Below are 17,550 nucleotides of genomic sequence, written 5' to 3' on the forward strand. Positions count from 1 at the left end.
CATTCCAGCTGCAAAGCTCATCCAATCTGCTTCACTATTGCGCAGCGGATATCATGATGTTGACGATATATTGAGAGACATACCGAATATCAATATCATGAAGACCCAGCATTAATCAGCAAACAGACTTGCCTTTTTTCACCTGGTAACAATCTCTACAGACCACCACTTAACGATAGTGTAACAGCTTGACTACTTCCTTCGATTCGATAACAACAGACGGAAGAAGACGCGTCATGTCTTCCAATCCTCTGATCTCATCATCAACATCGACATCGACATCGACACCCTCTTCTTCATCTGCGACTCATGGACACGGAAGGAACGCCTCGACGTACATAAGCGCAGAAGCAGGTCGTCCATCTTCCAGCTCTGCTTCTGCCTCTGCTACAGGTTCGACGTCGAATTTAGAACAACCTCGGAACTTGACCCAGAGATCACCTACACCATCACCTACAAAAGCTACGTTCGGCTTCAACGACGACCACATTCCTCCGGCTCATCAAGCCTATAATAACAGTAACAGTCATAGTAATGGACCGATATCTCTGGAGAAATCTTTGTCGACAACGGCGTCTGCATCGTTACACGCTCCTCAAGGATGGACGGGAGTTACGCCTCAAAGAGTAGGCAAGGCGATAGGAGCGAGGTTCATGCGGGCTGTACGAAGAGGCAATCTACCGTTCTTGTTGGTCTTCTTCAGGTGAGTGGACCAATCCTTCGGTTGGTAGATTCGAATGCAAATTTGGGTGAAGGAGAGAGAGGGAGGAGATTTGGCTAGGAAGTGCGCCATCGACCAGCATGCATGAGAACAACGACGTTAGAGGTAGAGAGGTAGAAAGGATAGAACATGTCGCCGTCTTTCAGTGAATAGCAAGGAGGGGATCCTGGGCGTGTTCAAAATAGCAGCAGATTATCAGGCTTGCTTGCAGAGCTGATGATCACCATTGGACTCGCCAACGACAACACTCAAACAAGATCGCGAAGTCATCTGATGGCAATAGATCTTCGATCTCTTCTGAATCAAGGTCATCTGCCAAACTGACTGCATTCAACAAGTGTATGGATTCCGATTGCTGATTCTGCATGGGTTCCGATGATACAGCTGCACGATAGTCTTCTTCTCGGCACTGGCAGGGGTCGGATACCATGAACCGACCATCGATTCTACAACGCCCTCTACGCCGGGGGCCGCTCAGCCTGCGAATCCGGAATTCAGGGTTGGCGGACCGGTATTTGATGATCATAAAGGACTAGAAAGGCGGATTGCGGAGCAGAGAGCTCTGGAAGAGAGTTGGGCAAGGAAGAGGAGACCTAAAGACGTGAGTGATATTTGCATTCGCTGAATTGGAAATGTGACGTGTAAATGCATGAGTGTGAAATGGGGTTCAGAATCACTATTCCCGGAGAGATGAGCATTGATTAGACAAAAGAAGTTATCTGGGCCGGGGGCGGAATTGGTAAATCTGGAGGATTATTGGGCTCGCTGGATCAGCTTAGACATGATTCGGCAGAACTGGGTATCGTAGCGGCAGCAGAGGGAATCAAGGGACTGAATCCGGGAGGTGAACTGTGAAAGGGGAAGAAGCCAAACTAATGAATCTACACCGCGATACAGGGCGCATGGATGCGTAAACAACGAGACGATAAAGCCATAAGGAGAAAAGGCAATACCAATGCGAATACAGCAACAATTGCCCAATCGCAGGAGACGGATCAAGCAAGAATGGTCAAGAGGGATCTGAGTGGGGGTACTGCATAACCCACAACAACTGCTTCATAGATGAGGGTCAGTTAAGAGGTCTTGGTCTTGGTCTTGGTGTTGAGATTATGGATTCGAAGCGTCTTGATTTCTCATCATTCCTCACATTATCATAAACATAACCATCAAGTAAAATACTAGAATAAGGTCATCTCGACATTTTTGGGTTTATACGTTTTCTCCGTCTCTTGAACTCCTAGATTCCGATCATTACGCTCAGCCGATAGCCAATAGCCAATAGCCAATGGCCAATAGCCTACATGAACATCGCTTCATATCATCCTATAGAGTACAACACTGAATATGATATCTTGCATATACACATATACAGTATTGGGCTTTCTTGGCGGTGTTGGCAAATTGAAATTGCCGGAGTGACGCACATGCACCGAAAATGAAGAGCGCTTCTTTCGATTTTCGATGACTTGCGAGATCTATCACCACTCGTTTATGCTTCGTGGCTCACACGACGTATGGAGATGAATTATACATGCAAATATGACATGGTTCTGAAGGTCTATGACGGGAATCGGGGGAACGATATCGTTGTTGATATAAGTCTGAAAGTATATCTCGCAAATGCCCCAAGAAGAAGAAGAAGAATGATCATCTCAGCCTTCAAAGCTAAATGTCTCGGCTCTTATCGCTGATAGCGTGGATCTGCAGCCCAATTTTGTGACGTATCTGTGGAATGTGAGATATGGGATGTGCGACGTGTTTTACATGCATATTCGGTAGGTGATATACCTGAAGTTACACTCAGCATGATCAGCTCTACTCAAATGACTCCACCCGCTACACTATGTGACACGAGGAGAGAGAGGGAAAGCCATCGCCGACTCACCTTCCAGCAGTCTCGGACGCTCGTTCGATCCTCATCACCTGCCCACGCTTCATACCGTAATACCTAGCTACGGGGTCCGTTATCATGATTCGAGGTAATTGGGTTTCTTTGAGACGGCTATTTCCACCAAAAAGGTGAATGACAAGGGGGCGAAGAGTCAGCATATGAATTCGACCTTCGTGACTGCAGATCATTGTCGTTGTAGGCGCTCAAGTAACAGAGTAAGGCAGAAAGGGAGCAAATAACGAATGGAGCGATAGCAGAGCTCCTGAGGTGAGGTGAGATGAGATAGACTCGACTCGACTCACTATCGCTTGATCAGCTGATCTTTCTCCTCCTTCCTCATGATTTGATGTTTCGGAACCAAGAAATGTCGAGTTATATTAACGAGTAGATCTGATTCTTGGAAATCTTCTAAATGGTATTCTGATGCTAGCTCTTGTAATGTCTATGAAGCTCCCCGCCATCAGCTCTGCTCTGCTCTGAAATGTAGCATCTTAGATCGCTTGCAAGGGATATATTTTTTGGCGTCGTGATGCCGAGAACAGTATGACTCACTTTCTTTGCGGCAGGCGACATCTTTTCTGACCAAATTATTATCCCTCGTTTCGCTCCTATCTTATCCATCGATGTTATGAATCTATAAGGGAAATTTTCGGGTCAGCGACGATCTATACCTACGACGGGGCAATCTCGTGACTGTACATCGTCGTGGCACCGGGAAGGTTCTGTCACACCTCCTCGAATTGGTGAAAGTGCTGATGTATCAATACTCACGTTTTCATGGCAGCTTTACTGACGTTCTTCTCGGCACAGAAATACACGTAGAGGGTCCCTTCGTCTTCGGCATGTTTCACAGAGAAACTCATCGGTCCGCGACTATCATCGCGGTCTGAACGTCAGCGATATCCTTTATATGAAGGAGGCATGCTCGCTCATTTGTACGCATAGGACGTAAGGTGAAGAGGTGAACATACTCCACCGATCCTGTTGCCCCAAAATCGTTCTTGAATTGGTCGAAAGGTACGTCCACCTCGTAATCTGCAACCAAGTAGCCCTGTGATCCCACAAAATAAGCATGAGATCTGCTACTTCACTGACAATGTCCTCGGACTGATAGGAAGCGTTGCAATCGCACAAGTGATGTGTCGGACAGACTTACCCTATCTCGGACCATCTCGTGTACCGTCCTTGATACTCGCCATAATCTGGCCAATTCCCTATCGGCTTCGTGGGACATTCTGGTTATAAGTTATTTTCGATTCTGATGAAGCTGCGAAGAGCTGGGTGATGCGCGCTGCTAAGCTGATAGCGAGGAAGCGATGGCAATGACTGATCCTATTCACGTTGGGGTTTAGACAATTGCTGTATACGGGCAATGATGACGATTGAAAGCTTCATCTAGAAATTGAAGGTCGAGATCAAGTAGAAAAACATCAACTTTTGCCATGCATCTAGGTTAACAAGGTTAGGCACGCCTTCCTTGAGTCTTCCTCTCACTTAGGCATGAGAGGTCACTTGTCGGCTGGGTGCGCTCGGAGCCCCAGCTGAAACATGATCGCGCGGCCGGCGGATCGCGTGTGTGCATGTGTACTTGATTTGTTGATGAAGTCAGTCACAACGCGTTGATGCGACATTGAACACTGATTGTCCTCATACTCAACATACGCGTGGAAAACAGACAGACGGACACCTAAGATCTGTTGTTGCTTGCTGTCTGTCGAGCGAAATTTCGTTAAAGGTGCTTTTCAGTGAACTCGCCAATACAAAGCCTTTAACGCATTTCTAGAAGCGTCGCTGGGAGGTTGAGTGATATTTCTATTGGTGTTATTTGACCGTACAGGTCTCTGTTGACTCGACGCATTGGGCACTTCCGAAGATCGAAGCTCAAATGGAATAGAGTATATAGATCAAAATGGACTCGACTTCCGTAAGCTATCTTTCCTCTCTTCATTCACAACCACCCTCATTCGACATATATGCGATATAAAATTGTTCTAATCAAGGATGAACGCTGAACCCAACTTCCAGACGTTCTCCCCTTTAATTATCTCCTCCATTCGCACTATATCCTCCCTCTCAATCCTCCTCCTCACCTTTATCGTCTCACTCCCGCTTTTCAAGCCTGCGAGGCGTTTCTTCCATTCCTTGATCTCAGACTTGGTACCCCTCGACACCTTAGTCCCGCCAGAACCACCGTCAAAACAGCAGCAAGCCGAAGAGATCAGGAGACGACCATCAGTATGGAAGCAGCTTTTCTTGTCGCTCGTGACCGTCGGTGAGGTAGGAGTATGGGCAGGAGTGACTGGCTGGCAAATATTGGGTCTTGCCCATAATGATGGGCAAAAAGTCACGGATGTCCTGTTATCGGCCGGGATGATCTTTGTCTGGGTAAGTGATAAATTTCTGGACATCTTCCTTCTTGGGGCTGACAGCAACGGTGATGGCTTGAGCTGACGAGAGATGTTACATGTTTTGTAGCTATACTTCTTATTGCAATTCACCATCAGACCATTATCGACCCCGCCATACTCCACCATACTGGTACTTTCTGTGCTACTTGTACTGTCGATCGTCACCTTGGGAGACGCCTGGTATGACAATACCATACATCACCAACTTCCGCTTTGGGCAACGAAGACAACGATCGGTCTAGAAATCGGTAATATCGCCGGTATATCAATTGTTCTGGTTGTGTTGTTTGGTCTGAAATTAGCATCTCCAAAGGTCCTTTCGAGACTGGTGAGGTCCTCTTTCCTCTGCATTCGCATACAGACCAAACAGCCCATTCTACTCGATAGCAAATTAGGAAACACTGATTGATCACGCGTCTACATTACAGCCTGAAGTGTCTTTGGACGACGACGTTACTCTCTATTCCTGGTTATCGTTCAACTGGGTGAATGGATTCATAGCTTTCGGAGCATCAAAGGAATTGGAACCTGAGGATCTGCCGAAATTATCTTTGACACAACAAACCGCTGTTGTGTTTGACAGATTCAACCAACTCAAGACTAGCTCTCTACTGAGACAGATCTTCTTGGCAAACAAGTTAGATCTGGCTTTGGATGCTGGTCTAACCCTTTTGGCTGTTGTTTTTAACTATGCGGGACCTTACTTCTTGAAGAGGATTCTGTGAGTCAGCTCTCAAGAGATCGGAGTTTGTCCAGTCTATATGTCAGCTGATCCCCGTAACGCCTATCCAGGGATGGCCTTGATAACAAGTCGAGTCGAGCTATGTCGCAGGCATACATCTTCGCTTTCTTAGCTTTCTTAGCATCAACTGCGAAGGTCAGTCAACAGAAAGTGGTGCCGCATTGGAAGCTGACATCCAGTCAATATAGGCTCTTGTCGATTTACTGCATCTCTGGCATGGCAGAAGAGCCACAGTCCGTATCAAAGCTGAACTCACCGCTGCCATCTACGACAAAGCTCTCCGTAGGAAAGATGCCTCCGGCATCGTCACGGCCAAGGAAGATGACGACAAGGCTAATGACGGTGGCAAGGTGGAAAAGAAAAGTAATGCCGATAGTGGAAAAGTCGTCAATCTGATGGCAGGTGATACCAACCGAATCGGAAACACCGTCAGCGGTGGATATTACATCTATGGCGCTCCATTCGAAATCATCGTTGCCTCAGTCTTCTTATACAAGTAAGCGTGTCACTCACTCCCTCTGTTGATTTGACGCCCGCTCATGAAAATTCACAGTATCCTCGGATGGTCCGCATTCGCAGGTGTGGTCGTCCTTGTGGTCGCTACTCCGCTCAATTCCTTCGTTTCTAAGCGAAGCGTAGCCATCACTCAAGAATTGCTCAAAGCTCGAGACAAGCGGATCGGAGTGATGAACGAGTTGATCGGTGCCATCCAGTTCATCAAGTTCTTTGCCTGGATCGAACAATGGAAGGATCGGGCTGCAGAAGCTAGAGCGAAGGAAATGAAGCAGATGGTGCGATGTGAGCACACGATCCAGACAGCTTGAATCCCAAAACTCATTGCTCACGGATCTTCGCATCACAGCTTTGATCAACGGTATTTGGTTCTCCCTTCTCTGGTCTCTCGCACCGATTTTTGTCACCCTGGTCTCGTTCTTTTGCTACATCGTCATCGCCAAACGAGAATTGACTGTCTCGGTCGCCTTCACCGCTATTTCCCTTTTCTCCATGCTGAGGATGCCTCTCAACGTCATCCCAACTTTTGTTGTCATCTTGCTACAAGCGCACGTATCAGTCAAGCGAATCGAAGATTTCCTGGCCGAAGATGAGGTTCCAGACTGGGTATGCTCGCTGAAGCGATCGGCAGACCCGAACGACAATTCGCCAAATAAGATTGGCTTCGAGAATGCTACTTTCAGGTGGAACACAGGGAAACAGTCTGAACAGAACAGGTCTGTTATGGCAGTCAATAAACCGAAGACAGTAGTTGAACCTCCATCTCCACCTCGAAGCACCAGTACCACGGCTGTCGACTCTTCTTCCTCCGCCCCCGATGCGGTTGAGGAAGAAGGTGAAGAGCCCTTTTTCACTTTGTCAGACCTGAACGTTTCTTTCCCGATTGGCAAATTATCAATTATCACTGGTCCAACTGGATCGGGCAAAACCGCTGTGCTTACCGCCTTATTGGGTGAGATGGAATTACTTGGCGGAAACTCATATCTGCCAAAGAACACGACTCAAGTCAACGCCGACGGATTGCGGAACTCGATTGCATATGCCTCTCAAACGCCTTGGTTGCAGCAAAAGAGCATTAAGGATAACATCTTATTCGGAGAGGCATTTGACGAAGAGCGTTATGAAATGGTCCTGGACGCTTGTGCCTTGTGAGTACCTGATATGACATGGTCTGCCGCGCGGTATTGATCACTGTTGTGCAGAAACCCAGATCTGGATATGTTGGAAGATGGGGATCAGACAGAGATTGGTGCGAAAGGTGTAAGTGATATTACTTTCCATCTTGACCGGGTGCATGTATTGACGGAAGTTCTGTCTGTTTCAGGTATCTCTCAGGTGTGTAGCGGCATGAAGATTTGAGTAAAGATTTTGGGCTGATGTAATGCGCCCGTTCCATAGTGGTGGTCAGAAGGCAAGAGTGGCGTTGGCACGTGCCGTATACTCTTACACCCAACATGTCCTTCTCGATGATCCACTCGCAGCGGTCGACTCACATACGGCTAAACACCTGACCGATAAATGCCTGAATGGACCTATATTGAAGGGACGAACAATCGTAAGCTAGTTCTTCGTTCGTTGCATCTAGACGCTTTATGATAGCTAACTTATCTGTACGATTGTAGATCTTGGTTTCCCACCATGTAGAATTGCTCCTCCCGTCATCAGATTACCTCGTTCGAATTCTTGATGGCCGCATAGATGCTCAAGGGACACCTGATGAGCTTCGTGCTGCTGGCGAACTTGACGGGCTGGTAGCGCTTGAAGAGGCTGAAGTAACCAAGTCCGAAGCTATCGTCGCCAAGGAGGAAGTAGAAGAGGAGGTAGAGGTCGTCGACAGCGCTGAGAAGAAGGTCAAGAAGAAAGGTCCTGGCAAGAAGCTGGTTCAAGGTGAGCTGAAATCCAAACATGAGCACTTTTACTTTTGTCGCCACGCAGTGGCTATACCCGCGCTGACGGTTCACCTATAACCAGACGAAGAACGAGCGGTCGGCAATGTCAAGTGGGAGACGTATAAGCTTTACATTGTTGCCGCCACCTATGTCACCTGGGTCTGGACTCTGCTTGTGCTCTGTGAGATAACAGTTTCCTTCGGATCTGCGAAATCCCAGCTGATGAACCTATCTGCGCCAGTGCTGAATCAAGGTCTGACCGTCGCTGAGAGATGGTGGCTGAAAGTTTGGGGCGAGGGTAAGCTGTACCCATTCTTATCTAAACAGGACACAGTCAGCTGATAGCCTTATAAAATCAGCTTACAACACCCAGTTCACGTCTCATACTACCCTCTTCACCCTGTTCAAGCCAGCTATGATGGACCACACTCAGCAATACCACCACACCGACTTGCATCAGCATGTTCTGCATCATGCAACAGCGGCCATGGTGTCCAATATGACTCTCGAAACTACCGTGACGAAAGGCATCAGATCGTACTTCCCGCCTGCTCAGACCAATCCGGGATTCTACCTGTCCGTGTATACGGGAATCGGTTAGCTGTTTTGATACGCCTCGATCCTCAAGCGCTGAAGCTGATATGTTGTGCCTATATCAGTCTTGGGTGCCGCTCTCTTTGGTGTCGGGTCAAGTGCAGTTGGATCCTGGAGCTCTTACAGAGCTGCGATGTGAGCAAAAGATCCGCCGCAGGAAATCGTCATGCTGATAAAGCTGCTATACGCAGTCATTTACACGATCGGCTGCTGGAGAGGGTTATGCGTTGTAAGGATGAAAAATGACACCTACTACGTTCGTAAGGCTAATAGGTGATAATAGCTACGGTCAGATTCTTCAATGTGACACCTGTTGGTCGGATCATCAACAGATTCTCTCGAGGTGAGTGAGGTGATCTGTCATGGCGTCAAACGCTGAATCAGCTCGTAATAGACGTCGAGACTATCGACTCGTCCCTCAACGGTGCATTGCGAACGGTGATCGTCTATGTAGCCAGTCTGATAGGCGCTATCGTGAGTCCGGGAAATATCCTTGTGACGTGTGCGGAGCCGCACTAATCATGAGAATGGCACTGCAGGTCGTTGTCGCCGCCATTGTACCATGGTTCCTTGTACCGGCAGCCATCATCAGCTACCTCTATTACCAATACTCCATCGTTTACGTGAGTTCCCCGGACTGACGACTCCCTCTGAACATGACAAGCTAAGCGAGATAACGTGATCAGTTGAGGGTGGGTCGAAGCTTAAGAAGGTTGGAGGCGACCGTAAGTATGATTATGGTGTGAAATCAGTTTGGTTTGAAGCTTATCAGATATTCGTTATCAGCTCAAATCCCCTATCTTGTGAGCTGTTGAATACTGGATCACTTATCGAGTGCGAAATTAACGGATGCATCAGCTCTGGATTCGCTGAACTCCTCGACGGAGTGATTTCTGTCCGAGCCTTCTCGGTCGAGGCCAGATTCATGACCCAGCTTTGTGAGCAGGTGGATAAGACTCATCAGGCCTTCTATTATTACTGGGTAAGTGTGATCGGTCCCGCTGCGTGAAGAACCATTAATGAATGTCCCGCGAAACATAGATGATGAATCGATGGGTGAGTGGAAAGAACGATGTATCAGTCCTGTCACATATGTGCTGATCCTGCGTATAGCTGCTGTTGCGATTCGATGTCCTTGGAGCGATATCAGTTTTCCTGACGACCTTATTCGCACTGAGCGGAGCTGTTCCAGCCGGTTCGGCGGGTATGGCAATTGTCTCAGCTCAGTCCTTCGTATCAGCCTGTTATTGGGTATCTCGATTCTGGGGACAACTAGAGATGGACTTTAACTCGGTAGAACGTGTTCAGGAATACCTTTCTTTACCTCAAGAACCACCTGCTGTCGTACCTCGAAATCGTCCTCCGGCTTATTGGCCATCCACAAACGCTAGTACCAAGGATCAATTTTTGAGCGTCAGAGATTTAGAAATCAAATACGCTCCAGATCTACCCACCGTCTTTAAGGGGTCCTTCGATATCAAGGCTGGCGAAAAGATCGGGTTGATAGGAAGAACAGGATCTGGAAAATCGACGCTTGCTATGAGTTTACTTAGATTCGCTGAACCCTACGGAGGCAGTATATGGCTTGACGGAATTGACATCACCAAAATAGGTGTGGATGATCTGGTAAGTCTGACAGAAATCATGAAGTTTTCTTGACGCTGATGGTCGAGGCATTGCAGCGATCTCGGATAACGTATATCCCACAAGGTCAGCCATTCTTCTGTTGAGCACATGTTCCCGAGCTGATAGTGTATTGTAGATGCCGTTTTGTTTTCGGGTAGCGTCAGGGAGAACCTCGACCCGTTTAACGAACACACCGACGAGGAACTACTGGATGCTTTGTCGAGAGTGAATTTGGGTACATCGGATACACCACCATCAAGCAGAGTTCCGTCTCGTGTACCCTCTTCGAAACGACTTGGCGCACTCGCCGCCGAAGATGCGCTGCGATCAGCCTCTCCGGCACCTTCGGGCTCCACTGGATTAGGTGGAAAATCGATTATTGCCCTTACTACAGAAGTATCGGCTGGAGGCAGTAACTTCTCGCAAGGTCAACGTCAATTGGTAGCTATGGCTAGAGCGTTATTGAGGAGAAGCAATCTCATTGTGAGTTTTTGCTCTCCCCATCATGAAATCGAAGAACAGATACACGCAATTCATATACTTGTACGAGGCTGATGATGAGCTCTTCGTCAGATTATGGATGAAGCCACTGCGTCGGTGGACTTCGCCACGGACGAAGCTATTCAATCTGCCATCCGATCGGAGTTCAAGTCCTCTACTCTCCTCACAATCGCACACAGGCTTTCATCTGTGATAGATTACGATAGACTGCTGGTGCTGTCCGATGGTAGAGTAGCTGAATTTGATACGCCTATCGTGAGTACAAAGTCGTCCCATACAATGAGGTGCAAATTGCTGGAAAGGTGGTGTTGATGGTTTGGACGTTTATCGTAGAACCTCCTTCGAAAAGACGATTCGCTCTTCAAGTCATTATGTGAGAAGTCAGGTAAATACAGAGAGCTGTACAAAGCTGCTGAGAAGAAAGAGAAGGATAACGAGACTAGAGAAGAATGATCGTCATCATTGCCTCACGCATTGAAGGAAGAGAAGGATCGGTCTTCACAGACTCTTTGAAATGCTTGATTGCTTGCAGATATATACTATAGTCGAAATCATGCATGCACATAAACATTTATCGACAAGGATACCATCATCGTGCAGAAGGATGCAGGCCTAGCTTTGCGATTGAGAACGCTCATCTCGAAGCGATTAGCTACACCTCTTGTTCCGCTCTATATCCAACTCGAAGGGCTGAGTCACCGCACGAGTAGACTCCAATCGCTCAGAAAGGGATCTCTCTCGCGACCGTGATGGTGATCTCCGTCGGTCTGACACTGACGCTTGTATGACATATTGGGGAGTGAAAGTCGAATGACAAATTGTGTTGAGCTGCTACCGTGTTGCTTGCACCAACGAGAAATCGAGGTGATCCCCTAAATGGACTACTTCTGTTCATCGTATGACGAGTCAGTAGTCGATGGTCACAGGACAAGACAACACGACGGTAGAGTAACCGTGATAGCTGGATCTAAGTCGACGATCACAACGACGATAATTATGTTCGATGTCTGCAGAGTGGCATCGGCCGAAGGAAGAATGGAGAAGTACGTACTCCTTCTCTCCTTAGCTCGTTGTCCCGAGTCACTCCTTTGCCTGCCAATAGAATCTCGGTTTTCAGCCAATAGAATCTCGGTTTTCAGCGTCTACAAAAAGCTGCACTTTTGTGGTCGAGATGTTCTGCGTCGTGAGATCGTTCGTCGTCATTGACCTTCAGTATGAAATAATAGTTGGATAGCGGATGTGGGGTATCCAAGAAGGACTGGCTGATGTCGGTTGCCCATTCAATCAATTGCCAGCAGGTCATAGCCCGCGAGGTCGAGTCAGAATGAATGACAAAAGGAGCACGGTGCCAGGTTTCAGCTGCATAGTGAGAAGAAGGTATGATAAAGAGAATGGATGGCGATGACTCGCTATAGACCAAGCAGCTATGCGTTCACAGACTGAATGGTTTCGCGTTAAGTTTAGATGTATCTAGAGATAGTCACTGCGTATCGTGAAGGCAACGCCTAGACTGTGACGTGAGACGTGAGAGTAGAATATGGAGCTGTTATCAGATGGACTCACAGTCGTAAACACCACCGAAACTGTCCGCTCATACTGATCAGTAAATGGGTCTGACAGCGCCCTGCTCATCATTCCCATCATCCTTTGCGTTCTTCCGCTTTGCTGCTCCCTTTCAGCCGGTCACAATCACCCTAGTCCTCTCCCGCTTCCGTTAACCCCGCGTTAGTTGTCCATGATTACTGTGATCTATGCTCCTTCTCAAGAGCGAAGTTGCCAGGCTGCTTGATCGATCATAGCGGTCGACGGCGATGGAGTAATGATGGATACGCTCGGTGGGCACTGGAATGCTGTAGTATCAAAAACATGAGGCTGTTTTCATCAGGCCTTGCGATTTCCGAGCGGCACTGAGCTGAGCGATATACCCGCGGGGTGAGGTCCACTTTCCAAGATCCATCCTCGAGAAGATAGGCAGAGGCAGAAGGCATCGAGCTTGGATCTGAGGCTTATACCTAAGCATTTTGCTTGATTGAAAGTGACACTTCCTCCTGCGTCCAGGCTGACCCGGTATGAGGTCTGGAGACGCCACCAGCGGGTAGACCAGCTCGAGTCTAGTAACGTTTATTACATACACATCGAGATCTCTTCCGTCATTCTTACCCCAACGCGGACGGTCTGGCTTTATTCACAATAACCTCTTTTACGATGTTCTGTCTCGCTCAGTGTTTAGGTGTTCTGGCTTCACACTTGCATAGTAGCCCAGATCCTCTTGCCACTTGAGCAGGGGACTGAAGTGGCACAATACAGGGTCACAGGTATAGCAGTGTACATGCGCACGGTACCCCTTGTTTACCAAGATGAAACAAGGTGACATCAAGCCCTTACCGGCGGAAAGACGCAAGGGCACCGCCACTTCAATGCGCGGCATGATCATGGTGGCGTTGATGCACGGACCTGACGTCAATGATACGCGATCACACTCGCTAAGACGGCGAAACCGAGGAGACAGCTTCACGCCATGATCATTCGAAGGACGATGCCTCGCGATTGTTCATCTGGACTCCTTTGGTCCCCACCTCCTCAGACAATTGTATTACCGTATAGCTCCGCGGCGGTGAATCACGTATAAGCACAGGGTTGCTTCTTCTGCTGCTGCTTTGGCCTTGACAGCTGTCCTCGCAAAGGGCAAGCAGGGAAACGGATTCTTGGATCGACATATTCCCAATTGAAATTGCCCTCCAGCAATTCGTGATTGACAAATTCCCAATGATCTGAGACCTGAGATTTACGTTACGCAAGACCCAGAAAAGAAAAAAACCAGAGCCGAGCAACGAGATACTGGGCTTGATCACATGCCGGTGGTGTGGGAATGGAATGAGGCGTCGACATGTTGCATGATCGCGGAGATCGCTGACAGGTGGCTGACCTCGCTTACATGGATAAACAATTGAATGATATAGGACGCAAATCTTACTTAGGATAGGACGCCAATTGATCGGTCAAATCGTGTGACGTACGTATGTACCCTAAATTCAGATATCCACGGCTTAGCCTTCCAATCTTGTGGAGTGCAAATGAAAGCTAATTGTAAGCCACATTTCTGTCATATCAGCATAATGACCGTGGTGGTGATGAAAGAGTATCATCGTGTTTGCATCGATGCAACAGGGAGAAAATACGAGGTCTTTCTTTCCTTGCACCGGTAGCCTCCTCTGCCTAAGCAAAGACCTCTAAGCCCGCATTATCTGCATTAAAATCAGTTCCGATCACTAGGTCAATTAGACCGATGCAATAACAGCTTGTGAGGTTTAAGCTGTTGCACGTGAACGACCATGAATCCCACGACTACGCATGCACAAAAGCCAAGCAGAAAAGAAAATCTCGTTTGTTTATTGCAGATCATGAAGTCATACGTGATCGGTGGGTATGATGGCGTTCACTATTTTTCTGCATGTCCCCTTCCAACGCCCTAGACTTTGGGATAAATGGAACGGATTAATTACGTGAGATCTATTCTTTGTGTTTTATTCGTTATGCGCTTGAGATCGGCTGGCTGGCAACGCCGGTAGAAGAAGCTGTTCAGCTTCAGGGGTGATGACCCTTTTCACCACGACAGGGAAAAATTGACCATATGCTCACGTCGATCAGCTGCCCGCATTCTCGTACCAGTCTTTTCTCGTTATATTACAGTAGGAGTGCGTACTCCCCCCTCCATGCAAGAGATGTCGGTCACTCGGTGATCTCGTTTCACTGGAATCGGCTGTCTTTGCCTTTGTGCGGTGGCCGCGCGAGCAGCTGTCGTGACTTTGCTCCCTGACACATCAATCAAGTCGTAAACACACCAAGGTACACCGTCTTCACCTTTTACAGACGGGACAAGCGGAAGGGTAATCCGCAGTCTCGAAAGCATACGTGAACTTGGATTGTACCTGTTTGGGCATGGGAGTCCGGAAAAGGACTTCCGCTACTCGGTGCTTGGCGATACGCTGTCGCACGACCAACTGATGGCATGGTCTACTGCTTGAACTCCTCCCCTCTGTAAGGCTACTGCTGCTGTTTTGGAAACGAGATGTCAAATTCGATCATGAAGTAAATGAGATCTGCAAAAAAAGAGTTCAAGCCCGCGGTTATTTTACAGCAAAAACCGCTTTAGGCCCATAGGAGATTAGGAAGATCTTTGCGTCGTAATCCCATCAGGAATACCAGAAAACCGCGACTTTACGTTAACGCAGTCTGCCCTTCCCCCCTCTCGCTATCAGTCGCCTCAACCGCAATTTTGCTGTGATCTCCTGCGAAGATCAGCTTGTTCATATCTACCCCTGTCACCTGAACAATAAAGCAGTAATGATTAAGGCAAGTGTCAGAGGGACGAATGGGCTTATAGCAGGTGAAAAGGCCTTCCGAGAGGACCAGGATCACCGCGTTGCCTCTCATTTTCTGGTCAACCCATTGGTATTTTTCGGGTCCTGATGAATTGCAAACAAGGGGTGTGTAACCCCTTGTCTGCCAAATCATATGACCAACATCACACCCGTGGCTATCAGAAGATCGCCCTGAACCTTCGGCCTCCTATCAGGAATTCTAAGCGCCGAGGAAGACGTGCATGCTGTATATGGCGGAGCTCCCAGCTGGGAGTAGAAAGGGAGAAAAAAGCGTAAAAAGTCTCTTTGAACGTAAAACAAATTCAGGAAATAGAAAAGCAATCTTGTTACCCTGCACTGGACCGCATCCGTGCGATCGGACAGGAAATCGTATGAGACCGACCCATCCCAACGGGATCTTTCAAGGTGGTTGCGTGGAGGATGTGGTAATTCATGCTGATGTAGAAGTCAAACCCGCTTCTATCGCGAACGAGAAGGAGGTGTACCGTTTGAGGGGGATGTCGATCCGAAGCAGATGTCCAAATCCAGCTCATTACGTGACCAGTGGAAAAAAAGTCATACCGTAATACTTTCGAGATCACTTCTCGGAATAAGCATATGCAAAAACGATGGATGTTTTGGCTTTCTATCCTTTACCTTTAAAACACCAAGAACTTGTCTTTGGTCTTCTTTGGCTTCGCGGCAAAATCGACATCAACGTAATCAGAGAGAACACTAGACCACCCTCGCGCCAGATCGCCGAGGTTATTACCCTTTAAACTTACCGATTCCTTTCCGCCTCCTTCGCTTCTTTCCTTCCCAAAGTAATAGGAGAATACACTAGGTCTGATCAGATGGGCAAGGTGACGAACCCAGTAACCCTGTCATGATTAATCGCATTTATGTTAATTAATCATCATTTCCCTCCAGCTCCAGAACCCACAAAAACTGCGTGTATCCTCCGGACTCGTTTTTCGTGTTTACTTATATCTGTTCTTCATCTTTGGTCCACTCAACAACCCCTCAGCTTTGTAATCCCTTTCCGATTCGACTATCCCACTAGCGTATATTGGCATACACATCATCACAGAGGTTAATTCGGACCTGACACTCGAATCGCCCCGGACGGACCCGCACCACCTTTCACAGCCTCATCGCCATATCAAGACACGTTCATTCATCTGCCCTCATTACTCATCCTTTCGGGAACGAGACTTCGGGTGCGTGCTCTTTATTATACATATATGACTATGGCCAGCCGCTCAGTAGCTGACAGTGTGTCGTGTGGTCTCTGCTTCGAGACAGCATAGCGAACGACCACTTTAGTCTTGCGCTCAGCTGGAATCCTTCGGGACATCAAGCTTACAAGAAGTCAAATCCAAAAAGCCCAGCCAGACATATATCGCATAGAAGATCCAACTCAGCGACTGATCGGAAGTTAGCGCCACATAGAAAGACACATCGTTTCGAACAGCTGGACAAGCTGAATCGTTGCGAAACGTCCAGTGGTTTGTGCGTAATATAACTCAGACTGCTAGACAGTTGGTTGTGGCTCTGGGGTCATCAAGCGGATAGACAATTCCAGATCTCGCTTATATCAGTATAGTCGCGATCGCGCTGTCAAACAGTGAAACGCACCTTGACGACACGAGCCGCCAACGAGTCGAAAGGAAGTAACCAATTTTATCATTTCTCGGCCGCGATTGGCGGATCAAGATAATCGAAATCGACACACAGACATCGTTTTAAATTTCCGCCAATACACACAAAGTGGGGATTGACATCACACAAGGGCACAACCTCGGTCTTGATCTTCAAGGGTTTCCGTTTAAGGTCTAATTTCATTCACCCACGAGGACATCACACCAGCCGGGCCGTCATAGTGGAAAGGAGGTGATCAGACTGATCGTAGCAAAAATCCTGATATACTTCTGAGCCAAGTGGAAAAAAGGTTTCAGTCCCCATTTATCCCATTTTCGCTTTGAACCCGATTGCGAAGGAAAGGAAACACGCTTCGATCATTCCAAATTGACTTTCGCTTTTTCCACCACACCTTCTAATCGCTCTTTGTGTTGTTCTCCTTTCATCACACCACTCACATCGAAAAACGGAGTGGTGTCCATACTACTTGCCGCCGGGAGAAGCTTTGCTATCCGACTACCCTCCTTTAGTCTGGCTTGATATAGGCTCTGAGGGGTAGGAGTTGTCTCAGCACTGGAAAAAACGCTCGAAAGGAGCAACGGTCAAGTTTCTTTTGTTTGGCTACGCACCATAACCCTTTCGTCGAAGCGAACCTCAAGGACT

General features: G+C 47.9%; 3 protein-coding genes across 3 annotated transcripts; 2 read left to right on the forward strand and 1 right to left on the reverse strand.

The window, feature by feature from the left end:
* Positions 1-236: 236 nt before the first annotated feature.
* Positions 237-1,762, forward strand: I303_107759 (uncharacterized protein; the record flags this gene model as incomplete). The annotated part of the gene is made up of 3 exons (XM_065969661.1): positions 237-703; positions 1,106-1,322; positions 1,619-1,762. 3 exons carry the CDS (start codon positions 237-239, stop codon positions 1,760-1,762), a joined length of 828 nt encoding a protein of 275 aa, XP_065825733.1.
* Positions 1,763-2,481: 719 nt separating this feature from the next.
* On the reverse strand, positions 2,482-3,846 carry I303_107760 (uncharacterized protein; the record flags this gene model as incomplete). Its single annotated transcript, XM_018411029.1, has 7 exons — positions 2,482-2,509; positions 2,607-2,723; positions 2,915-3,054; positions 3,165-3,246; positions 3,384-3,485; positions 3,584-3,663; positions 3,769-3,846. 7 exons carry the CDS (start codon positions 3,844-3,846, stop codon positions 2,482-2,484), a joined length of 627 nt encoding a protein of 208 aa, XP_018259697.1.
* A 767-nt stretch (positions 3,847-4,613) lies between these two features.
* Positions 4,614-11,338, forward strand: I303_107761 (uncharacterized protein; the record flags this gene model as incomplete). The annotated part of the gene is made up of 28 exons (XM_065969662.1): positions 4,614-4,997; positions 5,088-5,348; positions 5,449-5,741; positions 5,813-5,897; positions 5,951-6,258; positions 6,316-6,560; positions 6,625-7,423; positions 7,478-7,535; positions 7,600-7,610; positions 7,674-7,830; positions 7,898-8,162; positions 8,247-8,345; positions 8,406-8,462; positions 8,524-8,760; positions 8,824-8,893; positions 8,950-8,987; positions 9,042-9,101; positions 9,153-9,232; positions 9,298-9,381; positions 9,445-9,483; positions 9,545-9,561; positions 9,617-9,740; positions 9,800-9,814; positions 9,872-10,384; positions 10,441-10,468; positions 10,521-10,867; positions 10,958-11,140; positions 11,219-11,338. The coding sequence occupies 28 exons, from the start codon at positions 4,614-4,616 to the stop codon at positions 11,336-11,338; spliced, it is 4,977 nt and encodes a 1,658-aa protein (XP_065825734.1).
* Between the last annotated feature and the right edge of the window lie 6,212 nt (positions 11,339-17,550).

The sequence above is a fragment of the Kwoniella dejecticola genome, chromosome 10 (genome assembly GCF_000512565.2).
Source record: "Kwoniella dejecticola CBS 10117 chromosome 10, complete sequence".
Lineage (NCBI taxonomy): Eukaryota > Fungi > Basidiomycota > Tremellomycetes > Tremellales > Cryptococcaceae > Kwoniella > Kwoniella dejecticola.